General features: G+C 33.0%; 1 protein-coding gene across 1 annotated transcript; it reads left to right on the top strand.

The window, feature by feature from the left end:
* The first annotated feature begins 13,794 nt into the window (after window positions 1-13,794).
* Window positions 13,795-19,224, top strand: LOC112705614 (kinesin-like protein KIN-7J). Its single transcript, XM_025756487.3, has 13 exons — window positions 13,795-13,969; window positions 14,119-14,515; window positions 14,653-14,742; window positions 15,001-15,101; window positions 15,190-15,303; window positions 15,390-15,471; window positions 15,564-15,631; window positions 15,721-15,786; window positions 15,871-15,995; window positions 16,407-16,725; window positions 16,887-17,858; window positions 18,247-18,551; window positions 18,696-19,224. Exons 2-13 carry the CDS (start codon window positions 14,326-14,328, stop codon window positions 19,030-19,032), a joined length of 2,769 nt encoding a protein of 922 aa, XP_025612272.1. The 5' UTR covers window positions 13,795-13,969; window positions 14,119-14,325; the 3' UTR covers window positions 19,033-19,224.
* The last annotated feature ends 8,315 nt before the right edge of the window (window positions 19,225-27,539 follow it).

Below are 27,539 nucleotides of genomic sequence, written 5' to 3' on the forward strand. Positions count from 1 at the left end.
TTTTCTTATGGTAAAAATTGTTTCTTCATCCCATATAGACCAACAAATTTGTTTTTTCACATATATGCTAATAAAAGTTGTAATTATGTTCTCACATGCACACCGTTTTTGTGACAATTTTCTATTATGGTATGACTACAAAAAATAATAAATACATATGCTTTAGAAATATTAAATTATGTTTAAGATTTGCTAAGCTAATCATACTAAAATATTTTATTTAGTTGCTTCAACTCTATTTCTAAATGAAACTTAGTATTCGATCAACTTAAAAGTTATTGCAACTCCTTTCACAACTTTTTAAAATGCTAATTATAAACTAAAACTAAGAAATTTTTTGAAATTTTCATCCACTGAGGTACTGAATTTATGCTAAAAATAGGGATACTACATTTCTCACAACCTCAAGCAAGTACTATAAGAAAAAGAAACACATAGTAAAAACAAAATATTTTTAAATGTTAAAATATTTTGTGCAATACTAATTTGATCACGTTTAGATTTTTGCACAATTCACACTTTATCATTTAAGTTTTCTTGTTTTCAACTTTAACACTCAGGTTTGCATAAACTCTCTCTTAGAACGAATGATTTGCTCGAAAAACATCATGTTCTATTATTTTATACTGCGTTTTACTTTCATCTTCAAATCTTCTTGTTTGATTTTTAGATTGGTTATCGTGCTCGTGAGTTCCTGTAGTGCCTCCTTAACAAGAGAGGGATTTACTTCTGACATTTACATTGTAAATCCTGCAGCCTGAAATTGAATATAAATACATAATAACTTGAGTTAAAAACTATCCAATATCACTTTTTGAAGTTCAAATAAATATGTCCTAAATCTTATCCCTATATGAAGTGAGTCATGACATCAAGGGCACATAAATCTTGTCCCTAATGAAATCACCATAGAATTCAAGTTCATGATCTCTTCTCTAATAAAATACTAACAATCAATTAGTTAACTAAAAATGTAAAAAATGTTTGTTTTAGATGTAGTGACCTATTTTTAAATTAGTTAACTAAAAAATGTTTATTTTACAAAATAACGAAAAGGAAATCTATATAATTTTCAAGTTATGACTTACAGAAAATAGTAAAGAGCATAGTTCAATAATTAAAAACTGCTAACGAACATAATATAAAACTGCAACAGTGATATATGCTGAGTTAATAGAAATCACAATATAAAATAAAAATTGAAAAGCTACATTCATCAAGCATATATAGCAGAAGAAAAAGAAAATTAAAGCTGATAATTTATGAACTATTATTATTATTATTGCTGCATATTCACAAAATAATGCATGTAATACATAACTTTAACAGTTAGCATTATCTATGTGCCCTTGAGTTTTCAATATTTATATATAGTAGGAAACTCATTTTTAAAGGAAACTCAAAAACAAATATATAAAAGTTAGTTATGGAAGGAAAAGGAAGAACAAAAATAGTTAAATACATATAAACTTAGTTAAATTTTAAAGAGTGCCATCCAAGAATTAAACTGAACATTCAAAGAAGAGACAAAAATGATCTAATATAAACAAAAAAAGTAAAAAATAGCGATTAAGCAGATGAATCATTCATACCGCTTTGGCAGGAGCAACTTCAACCAAAGCACCTTGCAGCAAATTTCACACTTTGAGCTTTGTCAGGAAAGTTGTTCCTTAGAAAAACCAAAAGTAAATCTAAATTTGAAGTAACAAAAAAATTTATAAAAGTCAAAGCTACTAAATTATATAAGATGTCAATAGACAACAACGATTATGCTTATTTTAAGTGTGATGTTGTTTTACACCTCTGAACAACATTTTATGTTTAGAAAATAAAAAAAAAGAAAAGGCTATAGCCTTTGAAAAAAACCATTGTTGTTATAAATATATAGCTTCTACTAAATTTCTTTAAATTATAAAAAAAACCAACTTCAAGAGCGGGACCATTTCTAAGAGAAATAACTCTGACTTCAAGAGCAGTAGCATCTCCAACTTTCTGCTATTGTTCTTGGACTCCTAATAGTTTAGAAAATTGCTCCATGGTTTGGTTTGTTTTAAACCATCTCATCAAAGTATCACATGATTAAGTTTCAGATAAAAAATAAACTGCTCCATGTTCATTAAAATTTTTACAAAAATAACATAAACCTTCAAGATATGATAATCAAATACTTCAACATTGTAATTTGCATTACTATATACCCAAACAAAAAGAACAAAGAATTTTTTTTGCATTATTTGATGATCTTCATTACTCCAAAATTATCTCTTATAGAATTTCCAAAACCAAATCTTTTTTACTGAAATCAATTCTAACTGATAAATTAATAACTCGAAACATCTTTCGAGAAAATTTATATTGGCATATAATATATAATAATATATAATATAATTAAGAATATAAAAATTCTTATATTCTAATCAGAAAAATTTTAATATAATAATCAAAGAAAGACTTCTGCAAGAATATTAGGATGTCCATAAGGGTTTGCAATTTTTGTAATAGCAATGTTCAGTTTTCAGTTCACACAATTGAGTTTTTTTTTGTAAATTCATCTGTAACTCTTCTATTTTTCCAGTCCATGAATCTAAGAAATAGCGAGAATTCTTGATCTCTCTCAATTCGAAAATCCAGGATTTGAATTGATGTCCTTTCATCGAATCCTCCTAAATTGCATTGATTTATCCGAAAGATTTTACTTCAATTGGAGGACCAAACCTTATTCCATGGTATTTACATAAGATTCCTCTTTCTTATTCTTCTTATTCTTAAGCAAGTCCCCGAAAGGGCTTAGTTGATCTTCAGGGTAAGCCTGGAAGAATAGAAGAGTTACAGATGAATTTACAAAAAAAAAAACTCAATTGTGTGAACCGAAAATTGAACATTGCTCGTTCTAGATAATTGCAATTAAACTCGGCTCAATCTTCAAAAAAGGACTGAGCCGAAGACAAAGATACTTAATTTATTGCATAAACATAAAGTAAAATACAGTAGAAGAGTCCTGATTCCAAACGAACACATTCAAACTTGATTGAAAAGGATCTTTTTGATTCTCGAAGAATGGGATGGGGGCAAAAGGATAATCAGGCTCGAACTGATGACTTCCACCACGTCAAGGTGACACTCTACCGCTAAGTAGGGGTGGAAAAAGGCCAGGCGGCCTGCCAGGGGCCTACAGCCTGGCCTGTGTTTGGCCTGGCCTGGCCTGTTATAAAATAGGTACAGGCCCAGACTCTTTTAAAAGCCTTAATACATTAATAGACCAGTCCCAGGCTTACTAATTAGCCTTATAGGTCTGTCAGGCCTGCCTGAGCCTGTTAAAATATAATTAAATATATAAATAATTATTTATTATTAATAAAATTATGAGATATTTTAAATTTATTATATTTTATTATAAATATTTTTGTATATTTTAAATATGTTAGACGTTTAAAATTTTTTATAAATATTAAATATATGACATATTATATATAACAATTTTTATTAAAAAATAATTTTTTTAAATAATATTTTTATTTTGTAAAAAAAAATTATCAGGCCTTTTAACAGGCTTCAGGCCAGGCCAGGCTGAATAACAGGCCAAGCCTAGTACTTTATAAAGAGCCTATAACAGGCTGCAGGCCAGGCTCAGGCCAATCAACTGTATGACAGGCCAGGCCTGTTAAGAGCAAAGCCTGGCCTGGCCTGGCCTGTTTCCATCCCTACCGCTGAGTTATACCCCTTCCCTTGCCCCTATCGAGAAATAGAACTAACTAATCCTATCTTTTTGTCATTGATCCCCACAAAAAAAGAGACAGGGTATTTTTTTATAATTATGTCGGAACTGTAGAATTTATTAGAAATATATTCCGCTATTGAAAAATGTTTCCACCCATTTTATTTACTTTCTTTCATCTATATTGGATATCCAAATTTTGTCGAATCTGAAAGTAGATATAAGACGATAAGACGATTTTTCGATTCTTTTTTTGTATCTAAAGGATATATAATTGAATTAGTATCAAGAACTCAGAATACAGTTAACACAATGCGTGTGCGCATCCAATGTAAAGACGGTTTTCAGTGCTAGTTATCTAGTTACAGAAGCAACCCCATAGGCTTTCGCTCTCGCGTCTCTCTAAAATTGCAGTCAAGTCAAATTCATTTACTTGGGTTTGGTTTATTTATTCTAACAATTCCAATAAAACAGAACTGTATCTAATATGAGTTGGTGATCAGAACGAATATGGGTAGAACTTATAGCGGGGTCTCGAAAAACTTATAGAGAATTGACGTACCAAATAAAAGAATCCTTAACAATGTGATGGTGGGTTCAAATTTAGAACACATTAATATACAAAAGCTGTATTCAAGAATCAAGAATAGCTAAAATAAGAAAATCAATAATATCATCCGGATTCTAGTTCCAAGAGATGCCAATATTTCTGAGCTTCAAAGAAAAATGAGATGTCAAAACTGTTCAGAAGTAAAGAGCTAATACTCTCATTTAATATTTAGAACTGAGCTTCATTGATAACTCTGAGACCTATTGTATTTTTCTCTTCCATTAGGCCTATCTTGTTTTTAGTTGCTTGAAGACAAGCAACAGTTTAAATTTGGTATTTTGATAATTGGATATTTTATACCATTTTTGGTACTATTTTCTTAGTGTTCTTAGGTATATTTTATTAAGTTTTATTATGTTTTAGTATGTTTTAGTGAAAATTTACCTTTTGGATGCTACTTTGAGTTTTTGGATTTTTATTATGATTTAGATGATTTTTGAGTGAAATTGGCAAGTTTTGGAAAAGTCTGATTTAGAGGAAAAAAAGGACAACAAATGCTGTCAAATCCTGACCTCCTTGCATTCCAATGAGCATATCTTGAGCTACAAAGATTCAATTGACGCGTTATCAATGGTGTTGGAAAGATAACTTTCAGAGATTTCCAGTAATATATAATGGTCCATATTTTTCTTTGAAGAGGACAGCCCAAAACGGGCGTTGAACGCCCAACTTACCCCCTTTCTGGCGTTCAACGCCACCAAGGGAGCACAAGGCAGCATGGATAGCCCTCTAATGGGCGTTCAATGCCCATTCCTCAAGTTGGATGCCAAGCTCAGCCCAAACATTCACCAAGTGGGCCCAGAAGTGGATTTTCACACCTTTAGCCTAGTTATCTCATTTTTGTACTTTTTAATTATTAGATTATTATATATATGAGGAGATCACCCATGTTTAGGATCTTCTCCACCATATTCGAACTCATCATAGTTTTTCTCTGTAAATTATGAGCAACTAAATCTCCTGAGTTAAGGATAGGAGCTCTGCTCATCCCTATGGATTAATATTATTGTTTTTCTACTATAATACATGTTTGATTCCATTCTATGATGTGTTTTCTTTCTTCATCTTTATGAATCTGGGCTAGAACGAGAGTATGACTCCTTATTCTACATGGGCTCTTGCGGATCCTTAGCCGGGCCGTACTGAGCTGCAGCTTGAGAATATATTACAGGTTCCAAGAGAGTATCTGGGCTAATTGGGATAAGTGAGATAAAATCTAGTTAGTCATGGGTAATTGAGGTCTCTGTGGCGTTAAGGCTAGAATTAAGAGCATCATTCTCCGATCCGGAAGATCTGACCTTGTCTATGTCATTTTGAGTAGGATCACCAGAGATTGAATTGCGTGCGCTTCACCCTCATTCAGATTGGATGACCATTAGCACCTACATTTGATTTGGATTAGAGAAGATTAATGACCACTAGTCTCGGCTTTAATCCCTTATAGCCTTGCCATTGAATAAATCACTCATTGTTAAAGTAGTCAATAAGAAGTATTAATCCAGAAGGATAAGCATCTCCAAGGCCTTAACTGATTCTTTATCATTGTTTCTACACTAGTTTGGTATATCTTTATTTATTATTTCATTTTATGCAATTATAACAACAACCATCTTTTCTATTCGCCTGACTAAGTCCTGTAAGATAACCATTGCTTACTCAATCTGACAATCCTCGTGGGATTGACCCTCACTCACCTGAGGTATTACTTGAACGACCCGGTGCACTTGCTATTTCAGTTGTGCGAGTTCTAATTTCACGCACTATCCTCTAAAAATGGGTTTCAACCATAGTTTTGAGCATTTTTAATACCAGCAATTTTGTTTAAAAGTCTCTTATTCTTCCTGAACAAATTTTCAAACACTTATTTGTTATGCTAATATTTCAAACTTCTTGTCAATGAACTCAAAGGTATAGGGAGATGTTGGTTTCTTCTCCAAGTTGAATCGAGAAAAGTATAAAACTTAGGGTGTGTTTTTCACATGATTTCATGTCTGAATAACTTTTTACCCATATCTATTCTCTCTAGATTAAGATTGACTAGCAGAGGGTGATGATCATAATTACCCTTGATATCACCTCCACTCTAGCATCTCTAAATTCTCTTCTCTAATTTGAGTTGGCTGGAGCGCGATCTAATCTCTTGAAAACTCTATCAATACCATTCCTTTGAGCTTCCATCTAAGTAAAGTGAGTTCCTACATATCCAAGGTCCATCAACTTACATTCATTTATCTTTTAGAATCGTTTACACACATAGAAATCTGTCGAGACTCCTCCTTTCTTTTTCTTATTCATTTGCAATTCTATTAAAGTCACCAACTAAAATTCACATGATACTTATATTACTAGCTATATGTTTAAGCTTCTCCCAAAGATTTCTCCTTGACCTCTCCTGGGACAAGAATAGGTAGCTAAAAGCTCTCAAGTTCTCTCATTATTCATTGAGATAGTCATATGGACAAATTGATTCTTATATTTAAGGAATCATTGTTTCGTAAAATCTATATACCTCCACTGTAATTAGTAGCTTCTTCTCTGTAGCAATGCCTAAATCTCAGCAATCTAACCACTTCATTAGCCTTATCACCTCTACATTTGGGTTCAAACTACATAGTAGTAGTATGATTTTTTTGTCTACAAGTCTCTTTTAAGGTGTGAATTGATGCCTGATTTGCAATCCCGTAGATATTTCAAGCTAGAACAATCATTAAAACAAAGACAAAATAAAAATTATATTCTACCAAAATACTAGCTGACATTGCTAGTTACACTGTATCTCTCCCATGATAAGAGTCTCTTCCATTTGAACTTCAACAACTTTTTTTCTTTTTCTTTAAAATCTTTCATAACTTCAGAAATGATATTGGAGTCTAACAAGTCAAAATATAGTGGACCATAACCAAGGTGTTTATTGAGAACAGAGAATTCAAAGAGAGTTTCTTGAACGTCATGTGAAAGGGATGGACTATTAGAATTTCTGTTAGCCAATTTTTATCAAAGTGGGGCTACAGGTTGGGGTGGATCAAACACAACAATTTGGGAGGGGTTAAAGACGTTAGAAGGTATTGAGATAGGAAGTGAAGTTATGGGGTAGGACTTTTAGACAAGGATTTAGGCTGGTTACTAATTTGGTCTTTGTTTTGGACTGTGCGAGAAACAGAGAATTAAGACACATTTTTTGTCGGTAAAAGGTCGAGAACTGTTATCTTTATGGGTAGGTTTGATTGACGTCTCTCCCTTTTTTGTCATTTTGTAATTTTCTCCTTAGGTTATTCTATAAAAATTCTTGCTCTGTAATACAACAAATCTAGAATTCGTCCTACTAACGTGTCCTTTGCCTCCTCCATTAGCATAATTACTTGTATCTTAACCTATTTTCACCTCTTTTCGTCCAAGTGTTTGCCATTGGACCAATATCCATATTCCATATTTTCTTTTTTTTTTCTTTCATGACCTCTTTTGCCTTTATCAGTATTTTGCTGGATAGAAAATTTTTTTTCTTCTATCTCTCGTTGTGGCCCTGTAGTAGCATCATTTTTTTTATAGTTCTAAATTTGAGTCCTCTCATTTTCAAGACAGCTCTCTTTCTCATGTCCCACTCTTTCACAAGAGAAACAGACCTGTTGTAGCCCTTCATACACTATGGAGTGGTTTACTCTATTAATCTAATATTGAGATACCAGAAATTTAGTCAAATTCATTTTTATACAAAATCTTGTAAATTTACCTCTTAAGATCTCTACTATGCTAGAATCTATCTTTAGTGTTCTTCTAATGATGTTACTAATTTTTTTTGGAATGATCTTATTTTAATACTCAATAGCAAGTCTTGAAAGTTTAACCGAGGTAGCTACATTATCAATGGTTGCAATAGTTAGGTCAAAATTAGATTTTTAAAGTCTCACCGAGAGATAATATTCTAAGATTTTTCAAGAATTTTCTGTAAGAGAAAAGCCCAAATCTTTCGAGCTAAAGAACCTTACGAGAAAGAACTCACAACCCAAATCAATAACTTTAATTCTTTTCATTTTACCCCATAAATTTGTCAGTCTTTTTTTCATTGGCATTAGAAAATTTTTTCTTCCCATGAGCTTTACAATAAGAAACTCCACCACTCTTTTATAATCTCTTTTAATACTTTTTTCTATGACAAAGTTGTAGAGCACAAAGAGTAGTTTTCTTATCACAATCTCTTCATCATTCTCACTCTCCTCTTCCTTCATTTAAGAAGGAAATTTTTCTCTCTAGGTCGCTCCACCTCCATGGCTGCTTGATCATTCTTGTTTGTCTTTACTATACTTGTAAATGACTTCTTCCCACATTCCATGCCACCCTACTCCTAATTCTCAGCCTTTTCTCACAATCACTTCATTAATATCCGTATCCATGATAATTTCATTATGCACCATCCATTCTTCATGCCTTAGTTGAAGGCCTACATCTTATGAGAACTTTCATGTTTTTTCGATTTTCTTAATCTTCTTTCCAAACCTACTATCCTCTTTTTCTTTCAATTTTTCTATGGGATCATGGGGTCGAGAGGCTCCCCTTCTCATTGAAAGGTAGCTGAGACGAAGCGTAAGGAAAGATAACGTAGAAAAACAATAAAAAGATAAAAAAAATTGTCAAAAAATTTAGCTGTATTTTTTACACCAAATTTTGATAATCTTTTTTTTGGGTTGATGGTCTGATACTTAATTTTTTCAACTTTTTGAGCTTGGCTTGAACTATAATATTTTTCTGATATGCATTTTGATATACTATATTTGTTGTTCAAAATAAACTGATATTAGACTTGCATAACTAATACACAGATTAAACTAAATATGAATTTTTCAACCCAAGAAAATGTTTGTTAGCATTAATCAAAATTATTATTTTCTAAACTCTTCAACAACAACCACAGCAATAACAACAATAATATCATCGTATTTTTTTAAGGTGGGCGACTAATGACAATGATGATGATGATAAAAATCAATTTTTTATTTTTTTATAAATATAAATATTTGTATTTAAAAAACGTGGGATGATGATATCTTTTGAAAAATCTCTACAACCAAACAAAATTTCTAACTAAATTCAACCAAATTGTTATAACGCATTTCATATTCATGTGTCACTTACTGTTCTTCTTCTTCTTCTCGTAATTCTTTTTTCACCCTCTTAACAAGAACCTATGTCACGATTATGAAATTTTGGTATCAAAATTTAAAAACTTCTTATGTCACGATTAAAAAGTTTCGATGCTATTTTCTAATAAATTTTGCATAACTCAAAACTTTTCCTCTTCATCATTATCATCATCTTCTTTTCTTATTCATATTTTACTTCTTGTTTCACTTTCTCATAATTTTTCTTATTTTATCCTCTTAATAAGAATAAAAATAAAAAAATTAAATAAAGAATAAAAAAATATACAATGCTGCAAAACTACCTAGAAAAAGAGGAGAAAAAGAAAAAAATATAGCAACATTAGTAGCAATAAAAGAATAGTGATAAGAAAAAAAACACACAAAAAATAGAAGAACACGAAGATTAAAATGTATTTAACTATTTATATTAAAGAGCACGGAATACAGAATATTCACGTTAGTAGGAAGTTAAAGCATATCTAACACACTATCACTAATGAAATTAGATAATTTTTATTGAATTTAAGCTAATTTAATTACTAAAAAACTTATAGATATGTAATGAGACCGAATATTTTTTATATTTTTATTTTAATTATGAACTTTTATGTAACTTATCGATTTATTTCATTTAGTCATTTACAATGCATTATAACTTATAAGTATATATGTGTCATGAGTTTAACTATAAAGTATGTTATACTTTTCAAATTTTATAGCTGGAATGTTTATGGTTTTTTTAAATACCAAATGAACAAGTGATTTTTATAACCAAGTTTAACTACATTTTTGTTTTTATTATGTCTTTTTCCTTTTCTTCTTTTTCTGATTAAATTTTTTATTAACAATTTTTAAATTATTGAATCAATTTGGTTAAATTTAATTACTAAAATAAATTAGTAATTTAATAATATCTCAGTTTTTAAAATTATTTATTTAAATATTTTAAGTTTTTTATGTTTGAATTTTAAATTTTTCAAAATATAAAATAAGTACATCTCTTTACAATCTATACTATTTATACCGTGAGATTTATTATTATTCTAAAATATTTTTATAAATTCAATACTAAGAACCAGATTCAAGAGTATAAAAAGTTTTAAGAAATCAATTTGATGATTAAGTATTTTCTTATATTTCAAAAATATGTTACAAAAAGGATATTTATTTTTCATAACTCATTCTAATATCTAATAACTTAAATTTATGAGGTTAATTATTACATTATATTGTAACTATTATTCTACTATTAAAGGAGAATGTTACAATATTGACTTATATAGACCTAAGAGTATCATATGAAGGGAGACTACAATAAGACATCAAACATATGCATCTTATGACGAAAGTAGCTCATGAAAAGAGCAACTTAAATAAGAGAAGCTTGTAACATCATAACCTCATAATATATGCACTATTTTAAATATGTGCACTCATGTATGATCTAATAACTTGAGTATAGGAGGATGGTTGTGACATCGTGTCTCGAACCTACTTTTTAAATTTGGTTCAGGTAACTCTTAAAATCGGAAGAACAAAAATATTTTTGAACAATGACGCCATCTGTGGAGACATGTTGCTTGTCACATCCTCTTCATTTTGAGTTCTACTCTAAAATTTGAAAATCATAAATTCCAAACCGCCAAATTGCTGAGTTTTTTTTATCTTTTATTAAAAAATAAAAATTTCAAAAACAAGAAAATGGATGAATTTTTTAAAATAATTTCAATTATATGAAAATTTATATCATATTATCATATCTCTTTGTAAATGAATCTAGAACAACACATGCTTACAAGATGAATAATATACTTAAATATATAAAAAAAGCAAAAAATATATGGATATAAAAAACAAATATTAAAGAACATAATACAAAAAATTTACAAAAAAGGTAAAAATGTTTAGAAATTTCAATTTGTGATCATATCATTATACGTTTTAAAGGCTTATAATTACTTGACCAATTAAATAGTCAATGATTTAGAGGCTTAGTAATAAATTAAAAGTTGTGAAGTAAAAAATTAAGAAAAGAAATTTTTTTTTTAAATTTATCACAAGAAACACTACTTGACATTCAGAAATTAAAGTTGATAAAGCCGGAAGATGGAAATTTGTTCTCTACTAAAGAAGAAAAATGTTTAAAATCCTAATTAATTAAACTCCTTGAAGGCAAACCACATTTATATTTAGACACGTAAAATTATGATTTATTTATTTAAATTTTTATAGAATATTTTAGAGCATATTATTATTTAAACAAATAACAAGAAAGTTTGTAGTAGAAATAAAAAAATAATCTTTCAACAATTGTTTATTAAAAAAATATGAGTCAACTAATCTAAATTAGAAAAATTCATCATTCAATTGTCCTAATAATCATTTTAAATCGAAAAAAGTTTTATTTAGGTAGATTGTACTTAAATGAAAAAAATTATTATGCAATTATTTTAAGATACATAATTTTCTCATTTTAAACTCAACATTTTTATGATTGAGTTACTATTTTAAGCATAATAAATTTAATAATTATTGATTCTAACCACTTAAATTTATTTTGATATGCCTTTATTGGAATTTTAAAAATTTGAATGCTTGAGCTTACAAGCTACAAATTGAAAGAACTCACAATAGGAATCCATGAAATTAAAAAATTAAAAAATAAAAAAAATTGACATTCAAGGAATGAAAATATCAACTCTTGATTCTAGAATCACAATATGCAAACTTTGATTAAAAAAATATATTTTAATTAAAAAAAATTTAACTTTTAAACTCATAAATTGAGGTGGTAACTTACTATTAATAGAAGTTACGGTCAGGATTCGAACTTTATAAAAAAATAAGCAAAATAAAAAAGTTCCACCTTAAAGAATGAGACTCTTGGATTGAGATTTGAAACTCTAGCAAATCTTTCTTGAAAGAAAGACATAAGAAGTTTGGGAGCCTGTTCAGGAAAATTTCTATAAGTCCAATACTAAAATCTGGGTTCAAGAGTATAAGAAGTTCTAAAAAATCAATTTGATGATTAAGTATTCTTTCGAATTTCAAATAATATGTTACAAAGAGAATCTTAACTTCTCATAACTCCTTCTAATACCAAATAACTCAATTTTATGAGGTTAATTGTTACATTATAACTATTATTCTACTATTAAAAGAGACTGTTACAACATTAATTGTACATAGGTCTAAGAACACCATACGAAGGGAAATCACAATAAGACATCAAACATCCTTATCATAAAAGTAGTTCATAAAAAGAACAACTCATGTAAGAGAAGTTTGTAATATCATAATCTCATAATATATGCACTATTCGATCTAAATATGTGCACTCTCCAGTATGATCTCTATTTTAGTTCTTCTTGCGATCTATAATTATTATAATCCATGTCAACTTGAACGTCGAAATTCTTGCAGTTACACTCCCATCATTGGAGATGACGAATTTAAGATATTAAAAATTTGGAATAGGAAGATAATGACAATATCATATCTCTAACTTATTTTCTACAATTTTATTTAGATAATTCTTAAATTCAGAAAAAAATACTTATAAATAATTACTATTTTTGTGGCATTAGTGAATTTTTTTTTCAAAGTTGGTGGCATTATTGATTACCGTTTAAGAATAGTTAATAATTTAGCATATTAATATTTTAAATCTCCATAAGTTACACATTTGAATTTCGAAAATATATCTCAATATAATTTAATATTAGTATATTACACTTGTTACTATTTAAGATTGTAGATTATTACAGACGTAGATATTTGTATCGGTATCGTATACGTTGATGGAAAATTTATTATATGATTATTGGAATATACTAAAATCGTATATTTAATAAACGTAGCAAATCATAAGATATTATATTATAACAAGTATGTATTACAAAATTATGGAAGGTAATAATGCCATTGGTATTTATGCAAATAACTACTATTTTTAATTTTAAATTGGCGAGGGCGTAATTAATAGCTTGTCGTACGATCAACGATGTGTCAGACTGTCAGCTAGAATATGTTTGAATTTTAGTTATCAATTGGGTTTACTTTCTTTTATCCTTATTTAGACATTGATATGCATGTAAAGCATCCAAAAGTAAAAATTTCAAGTTGCGCTGCATCGAAGAAAATAGAGGAAATAGTGCTTTTGTGAAACCAAAAAACAAGAGCGAGGAAAATAAGGAAAAATAGTTCTTGACTTGAGCGCACTTATCGCAGCAGAGCCCCACAAATTTTAATTTGCAACGCAACATAAGGTCAAGGAAAACCAGGGTAATAAGGTCAATAACAGGGTGAGGGAGGGACAAAATTGTGAATCAAATCAAATATTCTGTTGTTAACGGACAAAAGGTTTTATTTGGCGCGTTGAAGCGGGATCCGAGAGTTGAGGAAGAAAAGAGGGAATAGGAATACAAACCGTTTTGCCATAAACACCAAAATCTCCACTCCGTTGTCTCTATCTCCGGCCACTCACCGCCGTGAGAGGTTGGAGAAACGGTACGTATCACCTAATACTTTTTTCCCTCCAATCATCCATTTTTGAATAATTAATGACCATAGATACAGATATAAATATCATAATCCTTCCTTTTCAATGCATGCTTCAGCATATTTGATTTGATTTTTCATGTGTTTGTTTTACATAGGGGTGAGACGCAAATTTCAGCTGCAAAGAAGAATGAATTATGAGCAGTGAAGCAGATAACGTAACGCTGAAAAAACGTAATGAATCAGGTTGTTGTTGCTGCTACAGTTGCAAGTGCATGTGCAAGGTTATCGTTCTGGGTGTTGTGTTAGTGTGTTGAGTGCGATTCGACACAACGCGTGGTGGCGTTGGTGTTGGCATCTTTCAAATGGCAAAGATGAGAGAGCCGGGGTCCGAGACACCTACCTCAAACTGCGAGGAGGAGAAGATTTTTGTTTCGATTCGAGTAAGGCCTTTGAATGATAGAGAAAGGTGGAGGCGCGATGCGTCTGAATGGGAGTGCATTTCTGGAAACACCATCAGATATAAGAATGGTCCAACAGATGGCTACACTTTTGGTACGAAATACATTATATGTTATATCATTGCCTATGATCCAATATCGAACAATTAATTGATACGAGTCATAATCTTAAGAATTTTCTCTTGAATTCTGATTATGACATGTAAAGATTGAATTATTTATTTGAAACAGACAGGGTATATGGGGAGAAGAGCTCCACACAGCAAGTTTATGAGCAGGGAATCAAGGAAATTGTCCTTTCAGTTGTTAGTGGCATCAATTGTGAGTAGCAACCCTTCTTAATTTAATGTCTTGGATGGTGGATTTTATTCTATTTTTATTATATGAAATCAAATGAATAAATTTCAATCAAATATTTTCTTAGTTTTATTTATAGTTTAATTTATGTATAAATTTGTTAATTTTAAAATTATTAACTTTTAAATTAATTTATATGTTTTATAAATTATATATCCATTGAGTCACCAAAAAAGAAAAGTATATATCCATTGTCTAAATCTAGTTTGAATGTAATTTTAGGTAGCGTTTTTGCATACGGACAAACAAGTAGTGGGAAGACTTACACCATGAAAGGAATTACTGAATATGCAATAGATGATATATATGACTACATAGAGAAGGTATAAAGAAATTCTAGTTATTTCGGTCTCAAATTGATGATTTTATGATGATGCTACCAAAACATGACATTTTATTGTTGTGTCCTAGCAACATGGGAGAGACTACATTATGAAGTTCTCTGCGATGGAAATATATAATGAAGCAGTTAAAGACCTTCTTATTGCAAATTCTCCTCCACTTAGATTGCTTGATGATCCAGAGGTAAATTTACTATTTATTTTTTGGACGTGCAAGCGTTCTTGGCTTTAGTTCTTTTGACCAATTGAGAATCTATGTGCCTCAAACAGAAAGGGACTATTGTTGAAAGACTTACAGAGGAGACTCTCACAGAGAGGAGCCACTTGCAGGAACTCCTTTCAACATGCGCAGGTATTGGTGACTTGGTATCTATTTAGTTTTACACTCTTACCGCTTTTGATGCTTTTCAAAGATTTCAACGCACATCTGCAAATATCTTGCAGCTCATAGGACAACGGAAGAAACAGCCATGAATGAGACTAGCTCCAGATCTCATCAAATTCTTCGATTGGTATCCACTTTATTATAAAACTAGTTAATATTTTTTACCAAAATACTCTTATTTTATTTCTAACCTTACCCAAAATGATGAAATTACAGACAGTTGAAAGTAACCCTACTGATTATGTAGGCACTACACGTTCTGGTACACTTATAGCCAGTGTGGTACGATTTTTACTCGTTTTGTCCTATACATGTGTGTGCGTGCACGCGTGTTAATAGAAAATAAAAATTAGTTTCTTTCTACAGAATTTCGTTGATCTGGCCGGGAGTGAGCGTGCTTCTCAAGCATTATCAGCAGGCACAAGATTGAGAGAAGGTAGCCACATAAATCGAAGTTTGCTGACCCTTGGAACTGTAATTCGAAAACTAAGGTATTCTAAAATTCAAAATTTTTGCATCCAGTTGCTCTGTATTATGCTTTAAGTTTGATTGCTCTGAAGTAGTAGAAGAATATTATGATAATCTATTGAAAATGTTGAGTGCGTGTTCTACTATCTGAAGAGTGTAATTGGTACGTTAAAGTATTCTAAAAAGCCAAAGTGTTTGATGTTGATGTACTGTATCCTAATTGATAATCTATTCTCTCTTGTTGTTTAGCATGTATATTCATTGACTTAATAGATCTTTATTGCTTCTTCCTACCCACTTGCCAACCTAATCTGAAGTAAAAGTTCTATTTAAAAAAAAATCAGAAGAAAAAGAAAGAGGTGATTAAACATTATTTCTCTACCTTCATTTTCAAATAGATTGTCTAAATTCTAAGCCACTATTGTTCATTGCAGCAAGGAAAGAAATGGACACATACCTTACAGAGACTCTAAGCTTACTCGTATTCTACAAAATTCTTTAGGCGGCAATGCAAGAACAGCAATCATTTGCACCATTAGTCCGGCGCGAAGCCAGGTTGAGCAATCAAAAAATACCCTACTCTTTGCTGCTACTGCCAAGCAGGTGACTACTAATGCTAAGGTCAATGTGGTCATGTCCGATAAGGTCTTGGTACAGCAACTACAGAAAGAGTTGGCTAGAATGGAGAATGAGTTGAAGGGCTTCAGTTCAAATTCTGCGATACTAAAGGAGAGAGAGCTTCTGATTGAACAAGTAAGGGAAGATTCAATAATGTGTATCCTCACTATGATATTTCAAACTCTTTGTATCCTTTTAAGAAATATACAAACTATAAAAGATAAATATCATAGAGTACATAATTTGATCTCATTAATTTTTATTTACTTCGTTCTTCTTGATTTGAAAATATGCAGATGGAACAGAAGATCAAGGAGTTAACTGAACAACGTGATCTCTTTCAATCTCGTGTTGAAAATTTGCTCCAGACAAATACTCAAGTTGAGACTCCTCGTCATCGCAGAAGAACATCCAGTGTGTCTAATTTAACTGCAAAACTTTTACAGCATCAAGAGAATATGGAAGATGACTTTCTTTTGGATGGCAGTCCTCCCACATTTGCTGGGCCTGATCCATGTCATGGTTGGGAGGAGATATCTAGGGAAGCCGGTTCTGAAGATAGTATCAGAGAAGTTCAATGTGTTGATACATCCCTTCATGCTTTGAAACAAAGTGGAGGAAATACCCCCATGATACAGGTCACACATGTAGTTACTAAATCATCATCGAGGAATGACCATAAAGGATTGGATCATGTTGCTGAACTTAATAGTCAAGATTTTCTGAAGCAAACAGTTCAGAACACTGAAAAGACCAACGAACCTTGCCATGTTGAGGACCTTTCAGAGTACCCAAATGAGTCCCCATATATTTCTTGCAAGCCCATGTTGGCTGCTTATGCTACTCCAATGTCTCCAGCTGCTCAAATAATCAAGGTGGATTGGGAACCTGCATCACTTCATCATGCCAAAAGGTTGCAGCAAAAGGTTATGTCATACTCATCACCTTCTTGGTTAGGTAAGTTTGACCAGGAATTTGCATCACCTTCTCGATTTGCCGGACTGCAACAGACACCAACTAGGGTTGAACAGGAATATTCTGATTGCTTGGATTACCTCCCTGAGGAGCCATATAAATCGCCAATGCAAGTTACTACACGAAAATCATCTAGAAAATATTCTCAAATTGGTGAGACCAATGCTCCAGTTCCAGTAGAATCCGATGTTGATTCTGACGGGGAGGATACTGCAAGTGTTCTCAATTTCGCTGTAAGAATGAATGAGAAGTCTAGGTCAAAGCTATCAAAGAAGAACTCTAACGATCAATTGGTAAGCACAGAAATAGATTTTGAGATCCAATTGACAAGCATATAGAGATTATTCCATGTGTTCAAAATGCATTCATGTTTTAGACAGGACTATAAACAACATACATGGCTTTTTAATAAGTTAGAATATGATTATAAATAATTTGTATATTGCATATTTAAGAATGAAAATTATATATATAAAATTTTTACTAAAAAATATTTTGTTAAAAATAACAATTTTATTACTTGGATGTAGTTCTGTTTACATGTCCAAGACATCTGCACATGGAGAGTAGAAAATCTTATTCAGTATTCTTTCAACAAAAACTCCCTCAAGTTTTATCCTCTAACAACAAGCATTCTGCATGAAGATTTTATACTTGTATATTTTATTTTAAATGTTATAGGTACATGGAAAATCATATGTAGTCAATAAACGTCTAAGCAAAATAAAAGGTATGGGTTTCTATGAATGTGCGGGAGCTATGACACCTTCCAGATTTGAGAGACAGCAGAAAGATATAGTGGAACTTTGGCATGCATGTAATGTACCACTTGTACACAGATCCTATTTTTTTCTTCTCATCAAGGGTGAACTTGCGGATACTGTGTACTTGGATGTTGAGCTCCGACGTTTGTCCTTTCTTCAGCACACATTTTCTACTGGAGCTGACATTACAGGACAAGGTCTAGATGTCACACCTAATTCAAGGTAAAATCTATGTTTATTAAGTATATTTTTAACATGCAATTCACCCTTCCATCTGCAAGGATGACCAATTCATATTAATAAACAATTTTAACTGTGATTGCCCATATAGTGTAAGACATGTGATCATATATTTTTGTTTGATAGCTTGAAGGCTCTAAATCGTGAGAGGAAGATGCTAAGCAAGCAAGTGCACAAGAAATTTTCCTATAAGGAAAGACTGCAACTATACCAGAGGTGGGGTATCGATTTGAATACTAAGCACAGAAGCATACAATTGGCATATCTGCTATGGACCAACACAGAGTTGAACCACGCAAGGGAAAGTGCAACACTTGTTGCTAGGCTTGTTGGATTGATAGACTCGGGTGATGATTCAAAGAAGAGTTTTGGATTTGGCTTCGGCTTCGGCTTCTTGGCCCGACGCAAGAGCAGCACTGTTAAACCCGATAACTGGAAGGAGAATATGACTACCGTTGGATAGAAACATAAGCCAGCATTTTTTTATATTGACATTTAATTCATGTGGTTGATTCAATTTGTATTCTGGTCATCTTCATATTTTACTCGACTTCTAGGTTCTGGTTGTACATTGGAGAGAATTTTAAGATCATAGTGATTGTTTAATTTATTCCATTAATTCAAATAAAACCTTTGCTATTACATCTCTAAAAAACTCTTTCCGCTCCCATCGGGTCTTTTAACATATTAGTGAAGCCTTTAGGAATCCTTCATGCTTCAAGAGAATGTGTTTATACGCTACCGTTTAGTATGGAAGCGTAAATGTGTTCATTCAATATACAATACATAGATCTTAATACGTTAGTTCAAAGTTGGTTTAAGGTGAGACCTAATTTTCTTGTGCAATTTAAATAATACAGCTACGCTTGTGTTCTTAGGTATATATATATATATAACTTATTCAACTTCACCATGTTTAGACAACTTGTCAAACCTAGACATGCAAGGCCCATGCCTTTATAACTAAAACATTTATTTTATTTTTTTGGAAAATGGACAAATCAATTTACTTCACATTTTTTGTCTAGATTTAATTATACTCATAAATCAAACAAATATGTTTTTAATAATCTAGATGTTTGTACCAGGAGAAAGTTCACGAACTAGGGGAGTTAGATATAAAAAAACCTAGCTTCAGCACGTGCAGAACTAGGCCGGGAGGGCAACCTGCAAGACACTCCGATACTAAAGTTAGTTAAGTATTTGAGTAGTATATGTGATTCGAGATTTACCTGTTGAGTGCCCTTCCCTTTTATTCCTTCCCTTTAGGGCTGCCATTACATGGGATTTATTGCCTTTATGTTGTAGTCTTAATGTCGCGATATGGTGATTTCTCGACTTAATGGCATTTTCGTTTGTGTTAGAATCGAACGCCATCCTTTAACATCAGATTCTCATTTGATGGCTATTTCCTCACGTGACTATTTGTCTGAATAGTATACCCAACTCAGGTCCCTGGACCTTGGTGCTTTCATCGAGGATATTAGAGTTTATGAAGTCAGGTTTTCCCTTGAATTGGAGCCTTAAGGCTGCGTTTGGTTATATCTTAGACATAGACATAGACATTGAGATATATATTAAGATACAACACAAAATACATGTATATATATTTTGTGTTTTGCAAAACAAATATGCAAGACACACAAAATATTAAAATGTCCATAATACCTTTATTTTCTACCTTTGTCATAATTACCACAGTGAATTTTATTCTATCACCATCTATTTTTCTTATCCACTATCATTCGTATAATAAAAAAAAATTATTTAGATATCAAAAAATTTTAATACTTTCACCAACAAATTCAATAATATTAAAATATACAGAGATGAATAATAAAAAAATGAACCTTTTTTTGGAAAAAAATAGAAAAATGAAGAAAGAGGTAGGAAGAAAGAAGAATTGACAGAAAGTAAAATCAGAGAGAGCAGTAGTAACGGACTGAAGAGGAAGAGGGAGAGAAACGGTGGTGTGAGCCGTGAAGAGGAAAAGAAAGAGAGGTAGCGGCGAGAAGAAAGCGAAGGCAGCAGGGGATCTGAACAAAATAAGGAGGAGGTGTGACAGATCTGGACCAAGGGAGCAAGAAAATCTTCTCTGTGTAAACGGATTCTTCTCTGGTCTCTGGACACGTTAGAACCGCATGAGTTCACCGGGGTGGAGCACAACGGCAACGACGGATCTGTATCTAAACAAATAGTGGAGAAAGAAAGATGAAAAGAGAAGGGTGCGGTGACAACGGCAGTGGCGATGACAGAGAGAAAAGAAAGTGACAAAGGAAATAGGGAGAAAGAAGGAGAGAAGAGGAAGAGGGGGGAGCTTTTGAGAAGAAGAATGAGGAAGGAGAATATGAAAAAAGGGGTTAAGATTAAGGGATAAGAATGGTATTTTAAAAAATAATTAGGGGTAAAAGAGTAAAAGTTTGTGTCTCGTATAGTGTGTCTCAGTGTCTCATCTTTTTTAAAGGATATCAAATACATGTATTTTATGTATATTTGTGTATTCTCATATTTTTAAAAAATTAGTGTCTTAACAACCAAATATTGTACATGTGTACCCATGTGTATGTCTTTTATGGACATGCACATGAAACAAACGCACTTTAAGGGGTTTATTAAGGAAACTAAATTTTCTTTTAGTCTTCTTTGACGTGGTTATAGTTTTTTTCATTTTACGAACTATCAGCCCGCTTTCAATTTCTCTCTCCAGCAATAAATACAACATTAACTTAAGATTTAAATAATCTTTCACTTTCCTTTTCAACAAAAAATATTTCACCATCCTAATCATCTTCCAAACGAGAGCATTTTTTCTTTTTCTTTGTAAGCCTCCTCCTGTTCTGTTCTTCTTCGTCGCACTCTCCGTCACACCAAAGGAAACTATTTGTTCTTTCCGGCGTTGTTTGGTCTCCTTCTTTCATTGCACTATCCGTCGCATTAATTTGATAAGGTTAATGAAATTTTTGTTCTCTATTATTTTGTTGGTGAATTTTCCTCAAGTCTTTTATTACTTTGTGTATTTTGTTATTCCTGGTACTATTTGTTCAAAACTTCCTTGCATTTTCCTGCATTCGCTACCTTTGATTAAGATCGATGTAGTAGGGGCACTACTAATTTAAGTTTTCCTAAACAGTGTGACAATTGTTGTTTTGCCCCCATTTTTCACATTCTTCTGCATTTTCCAAAATTGTGATGAATTTGCATTATCTAAGTAAGCATTAGAATTTTCTAGCCCTTGGTAACATAGTGGTGGTAACGTAGTGGTGGTGTCCCTGTAGGTTTCTCTGTGATGGCGAGAAAAAATGTCATCGTGAACTGTGGACGCAGTGGTGTTGCCAGCTAGCCGAGACCCCGACCTGCCTTTCTTTCGCGAATGAATAGCAAACTTGAGGTGGATATCTATTCTTGGATTTTCGAGGAGGTTAAGGCTACCCCTTCCAACATAACCCAAGAGGAGCTTGACAATTTGAGGAAGGCTAGGATTATATTTAACTCCTACTTGAGAAACCTATAAATTTTTCCGTCCCTAGGTCTAGGGACCGGTTATGCCATATCAACGAGCATGCCGATACTATCCCGAACTGGTTATGGATGTACGAGACCTTGTTCTTGCGAATTAGGGTTTGGTTGTCTTTTTCTGACTTCCAAGTGAGCGTGCTAACTCACTCTAGGTATGCTCCTTCCCAACTCCATCCAAATAGTTGGGCCATTATTCGTGGTTTTCGAGCTTTTGTATTTGTTTTTAGATATCAAGCCCTATCTTAGAGTCTTATTTTATTTTTTATTTTTTTACTTTGACTATTCCCCTCAAATTGCAAGGTCGTGGGTTCATCTCCTTCCGAGGTATCCGGTGCGGTATTTTATAACCCACAAACTAACCGACAAGTGCACCGGATCGTACCAAGTAATACCTTACGTGAGTAAGGGTCGATCCCACGAGGATTGATGGATCAAGCAACAATAATTGATTGATTGGCTTAGTTAGGCAAGCAGAAAAGAGTGTTTGGATGTTCAAAAGGTTCAAGTTCGAATTCAGAATATCAAAAGGATAGACAAATAAATAAGTTGGGAATAAAATATTGAGAAGGCAATTAAGGCTTCAGAGTTATCTATTTTTCTGGATTTAACTTTTCTTACTAACAATTTTAATTATGTAGGATTTAATTTATGGCAAACTATATGTGACTAGATCCTAATTTCTTAGACCTTTCTAGTCTCCTCTAAAATTCATTAACTGCCAATTCCTTGGTCAATTAATTCCAATTAGAGGGTGATTGATCAAATTCCAGTTTATATGCCACAAAAACTCTAATTACCCAAAATTAAAAGGATTATATGTCACGTATCCTGTTAAATCCAGATAATTAAAATTTAGGAGAATATGTTTTCAAGCTGTTGTTCAAGTAAAGAGCTTTTCCAAGTTTTACAAGAACTCAAATAGAAAGAGGGTCATACTTTCGTTCTACCCAAATTCATAAAATCAAGAGCGAAAAACAATTCTTAAAGTATAAATCCATACATGAATTAAAATAGGAAAAGCAATAAAATCAATCCATACAAATAGACAGAGCTCCTAACCTTAACAATGGAGGTTTAGTTGCTCATGGAATACGGAATGTAAAATTGTATAGAATTTCCTAATGGAATCCCCCTAATGGAATGTCCCAACGGAACCCCCCTTAATGGAACCTCTCCAATAGAAGAGAAGTCTCCCCTTTTTATAACTAATCCTAATTAATTTAAAATCTAATATCTAAAATTAAGATAATATCTTTTCCTATTTTAAAATCAAATTTGAATTTAAATAAGAATTAACTAACTACTCCGTGTCTTGTAACGTGGGGACCACTTGGCTTCACTGGATCCGCGCTTAACTTGGGTGCTAAAATAGGGCCTAGAAATCACCCCCAGCGGTTTCTGCATTTTCTACACGTGGCGCATGTCACGCGTTCGCGTCGATGGTCTTGTTCGCGAGTCACGCGGACGCGTCGGTCATACGAACGCGTCGCTGAGCAAATCATCAATTCACGCGTACACGTCAGTCACGTGCATGCGTCACCATGGATACCTCTAAATCACGTGCATGCGTCAGGCACGCGTGCGCGTCACTCCTTGCTGCCATCTCCTTTGATTCTTGTGCTGCAAAAACTCCATCAAATCCAGTCGAATGCTACCTAAAATAAACAAAATTGCAAAAGACTCAAAGTAGTATCCATATTGGCTAAAAGATAATTAATTCTTTATTAAATTCAACAAATTAGATGCAAATTCACTAGAAAAAGATAGGAAAGATGCTCACGCATCAGTGTCCCAAATAGAAAAATTTTTACTTTGTTTAAAGAGTCATACCATGGGTATAAGAAAAAATTCTTCAAGATTGAAGGGATAGAGGGTACAACCCCTTTTTCATGACCCTGGAAGGTGGGAAATTTTAATTTTTATTGGAATTATAATGTTTCCTCCCCAAAAATCCGAGTCGGTGACGTTAATAATTCTAAACTTCTGAGCATTAATTTACTAATGATATTGTGGAATGAGCGTCCCCTTGTTTTAAGGCATATATTAATAAATGAGCAAGTTGTTTGGACTATTATCAGTAAGCTTTGTTTTTTTTGTACTCATGATTTTGTACATTTTTTAGTTTCTTGATCTCATGAGTTTATATTGCTCATGTTTTAGTTAATATGGCTAGGGGACTTGTTGCCATTGCCGAGATGAAGAGAAGGTTGTCTGCCCAACCTTCTATCAATGTAAGTGGTGACAGAGTCTCCTCCTCCATCACTATCAGTCGCCTGCCACAATCTTGGGGATTGAGGAAAGTGGAAAAGGGCAAGATCCTAAGGTCCAGATCCTGGAAGAAGATTCCCCTGCCAACTCTCCAACTAGAAAAAAATTAAAAAGTGTTGGACAAAGTGATGATGTTTTTTGAGTCCCTATCTCCTTTAGGCATGTGCTAGATAAAGGTTTTCGAGCTCCCAACTTCGTGGATCATCATTTCATGGATGAAGACACAAAGGTGGTGCTTGCCAAGATGCCTTTGGAAGACACATTCCTTGAGTTCAGAGAATGCTCCTCCGCTCGGCTACTTATGTTCGTGATGCCGAGGTAGAAATCTCAAGCCTCCGCTCAGACTTCCTATTAAAGGATAAGGTAATAGCTAATGCCAACGCCCAGATCCAGAAGTTGAATACCTTGGTTACCATTTTTCAAGAAAAGGAAACCTCCCTTGAAAATGAGGTCAAAGTCCTTAAAGAGGTGAAGGTTGCTTCCGATTTAAGGGAAGAAAAGTTGAATAAGCAGGTTTTTGAGTTGATAAGAAGGATTGAGGAGCTCGAGCTTTCGGTAAAAAAGGTGAAGCAAACAGCTATGGATGAAATTTTTGATGTTGAATACAACATACTTTATCAAATTAAATTGAGGGTTCCCAACTTGGACGTCTCTGAAGTCGATGCCTTCAAGAAGGTAGTGGATGGAAAGGTTGTTTCTGGTGCACGAAAATTACACTCATACTATGTAATTCCGCACAACTAACCAGCAAGTGCACTGGGTCGTCCAAGTAATACCTTACGTGAGTAAGGATCGATCCCACGGAGATTGCCGGCTTGAAGCAAGCTATGGTTATCTTATTATTCTTAGTCAGGATACCAATAGGATTCTTTAGTTTTAGTTGTAAAAAGTGAAAGAGCATGAAATGAGTATTTGTTACGCAGTAATGGAGAATGTGTTGGAGTTTTGGAGATGCTTTGTCTTCTAAATTTTTGCTTTCTCCCTATCTTCTTTTTCACGCACGCAAGGTTCCTCTTATGGCAAGCTGTGTGTTGCTGAATCACCGTTGTCAATGGCTACCATCCGTCCTCTCATTGAAAATGGTCCATGTGCGCTGTCACCGCACGGTTAATCATCTGTCGGTTCTCACTCATGCTGGAATAGGATTCATTGATCCTTTTGCGTCTGTCACTATGCCCAACCCTTGTGAGTTTGAAGCTCGTCACAGTCATTCAATCCCTGAATCCTACTCGGAATACCACAGAAAAGGTTTAGACTTTTCAGATTCTCTAGAATGCTGCCAATGGATTCTAGCCTATACCACGAAGACTCTGATTAAGGAATCCAAGAGATACTCATTCAATCTAATGTAGAACAGAGGTGGTTGTCAGACACGTGTTCATAGGTTGAGAATGGTGATGAGTGTCATGGATCATCACATTCATCATATTGAAGTGCGAATGAATATCTTAGATAGAAATAAGCGTGTTTGAATGAAAAACAGAAGTAATTGCATTAATTCATCGAGACACAGCAGAACTCCTCATCCCCAACAATGGAGTTTAGAGACTTATGCCGTCAAAGAGTATAAAGTTTAGATCTAAAAATGTCACGAGATCTAAAATAAGTCTCTAAAAATTGTTTAAATACTAAACTAGTAACCTAGGTTTACAGAAAATGAGTAAACTAAGATAGATAGTGCACAAATCCACTTGGTGTGTGCTGGGGCTGAGACTTGAAATTTTCACGTGCCTGGGCTATTTCTAGAGTCAAACAACAGGTTGTAACCTGTTTTGGGCGTTTAACTCCAACTGGTAACATGGAACATGGAACTGGCATTAAACGCCAGTTTACGTTATTTATCTTCGAGCAAAGTATGGACTATTATATATTGATAGAAAGCCCTGGATGTCTACTTTCCAACTCAATTGAGAGCGCGCCAATTGGACTCCTGTATCTCCAAAAAATCCATTCTAAGTGCAGAGAGGTCAGAATCCAACAGCATCAGCAGTCCTTTTTTTCAGCCTGAATCAGATTTTCGCTCAGCTCCCTCAATATCAGCCAGAAAAAATCTGAAATCACAGAAAAACACATAAACTCATAGTAAAGTCCTGAAATATGAATTTTGCCTAAAAAATAATAAAAACATACTGAAAAGTAGCTAGAACCTACTAAAAACTACCTAAAAACAATGCCAAAAAGCGTATAAATTATCCGCTCATCACAACACCAAACTTAAATTGTTGCTTGTCCCCAAGCAACTAAAAATCAAATAGGATAAAAAGAAGAGAATATACTATAAATTCCAAAATACCAATGAAGCTTAGTTCTAATTAGATGAGCGAGACTAGTAACTTTTTGCTTTTGAACAGTTTTGGCATCTCACTTTATCCTTTGAAGTTTAGAATGATTGGCATCTATAAGAACTCAAAATTTAGATAGTGTTATTGATTCTCATAGTTTAGTATGTTGATTCTTGAACACAACTACTTTATGAGTCTTGGCCGTGGCCCTAAGCACTTTGTTTTCTAGTATTACCACCGGATACATAAATGCTACAGACACATAACTGGGTGAACCTTTTTCAGATTATTACTTAGCTTTGCTAAAGTCTCCAATTAGAGGTGTCCAGAGTTTTTAAGCACACTCTTTTGCTTTGGATCACGACTTTAACCACTTAGTCTCAAGTTTTTCACTTGGACCTGCATGCCACAAGCACATGGTTAGGGACAGCTTGATTTAGCCGCTTAGGCCTGGATTTATTTCCTTGGGCCCTCCTATCCATTGATGCTCAAAGCCTTGGATCCTTTTTTTTTACCCTTGCCTTTTGGTTTTAAGGGCTATTGGCTTTTTCTGCTTGCTTTTTCTTTTTCTTTTATATTTGTTTTGCCATTTTTTTTCGCAAGCTTTTGTTATTCACTGCTTTTTCTTGTTTCAAGAATTAATTTTATGATTTTTCAGATTATCAATAACATTTCTCTTGTTCATCATTCTTTCAAGAGCCAACAATTTTAACATTCATAAACAACAAGATAAAAAATATGCACTGTTTAACCATTCATTCAGAAAACAAAAAGTATTTTCACCACATCAATATAATTAAACTAATTTCAAGGATGAATTCGAAACTCATGTGCTTCTTGTTCTTTTGTATTAAAAATATTTTTCATTTAAGAAAGGTGAAGGATTCATGGAATTATTCATAGC

This window comes from Arachis hypogaea, chromosome 8, assembly GCF_003086295.3.
Source record: "Arachis hypogaea cultivar Tifrunner chromosome 8, arahy.Tifrunner.gnm2.J5K5, whole genome shotgun sequence".
NCBI lineage: Eukaryota > Viridiplantae > Streptophyta > Magnoliopsida > Fabales > Fabaceae > Arachis > Arachis hypogaea.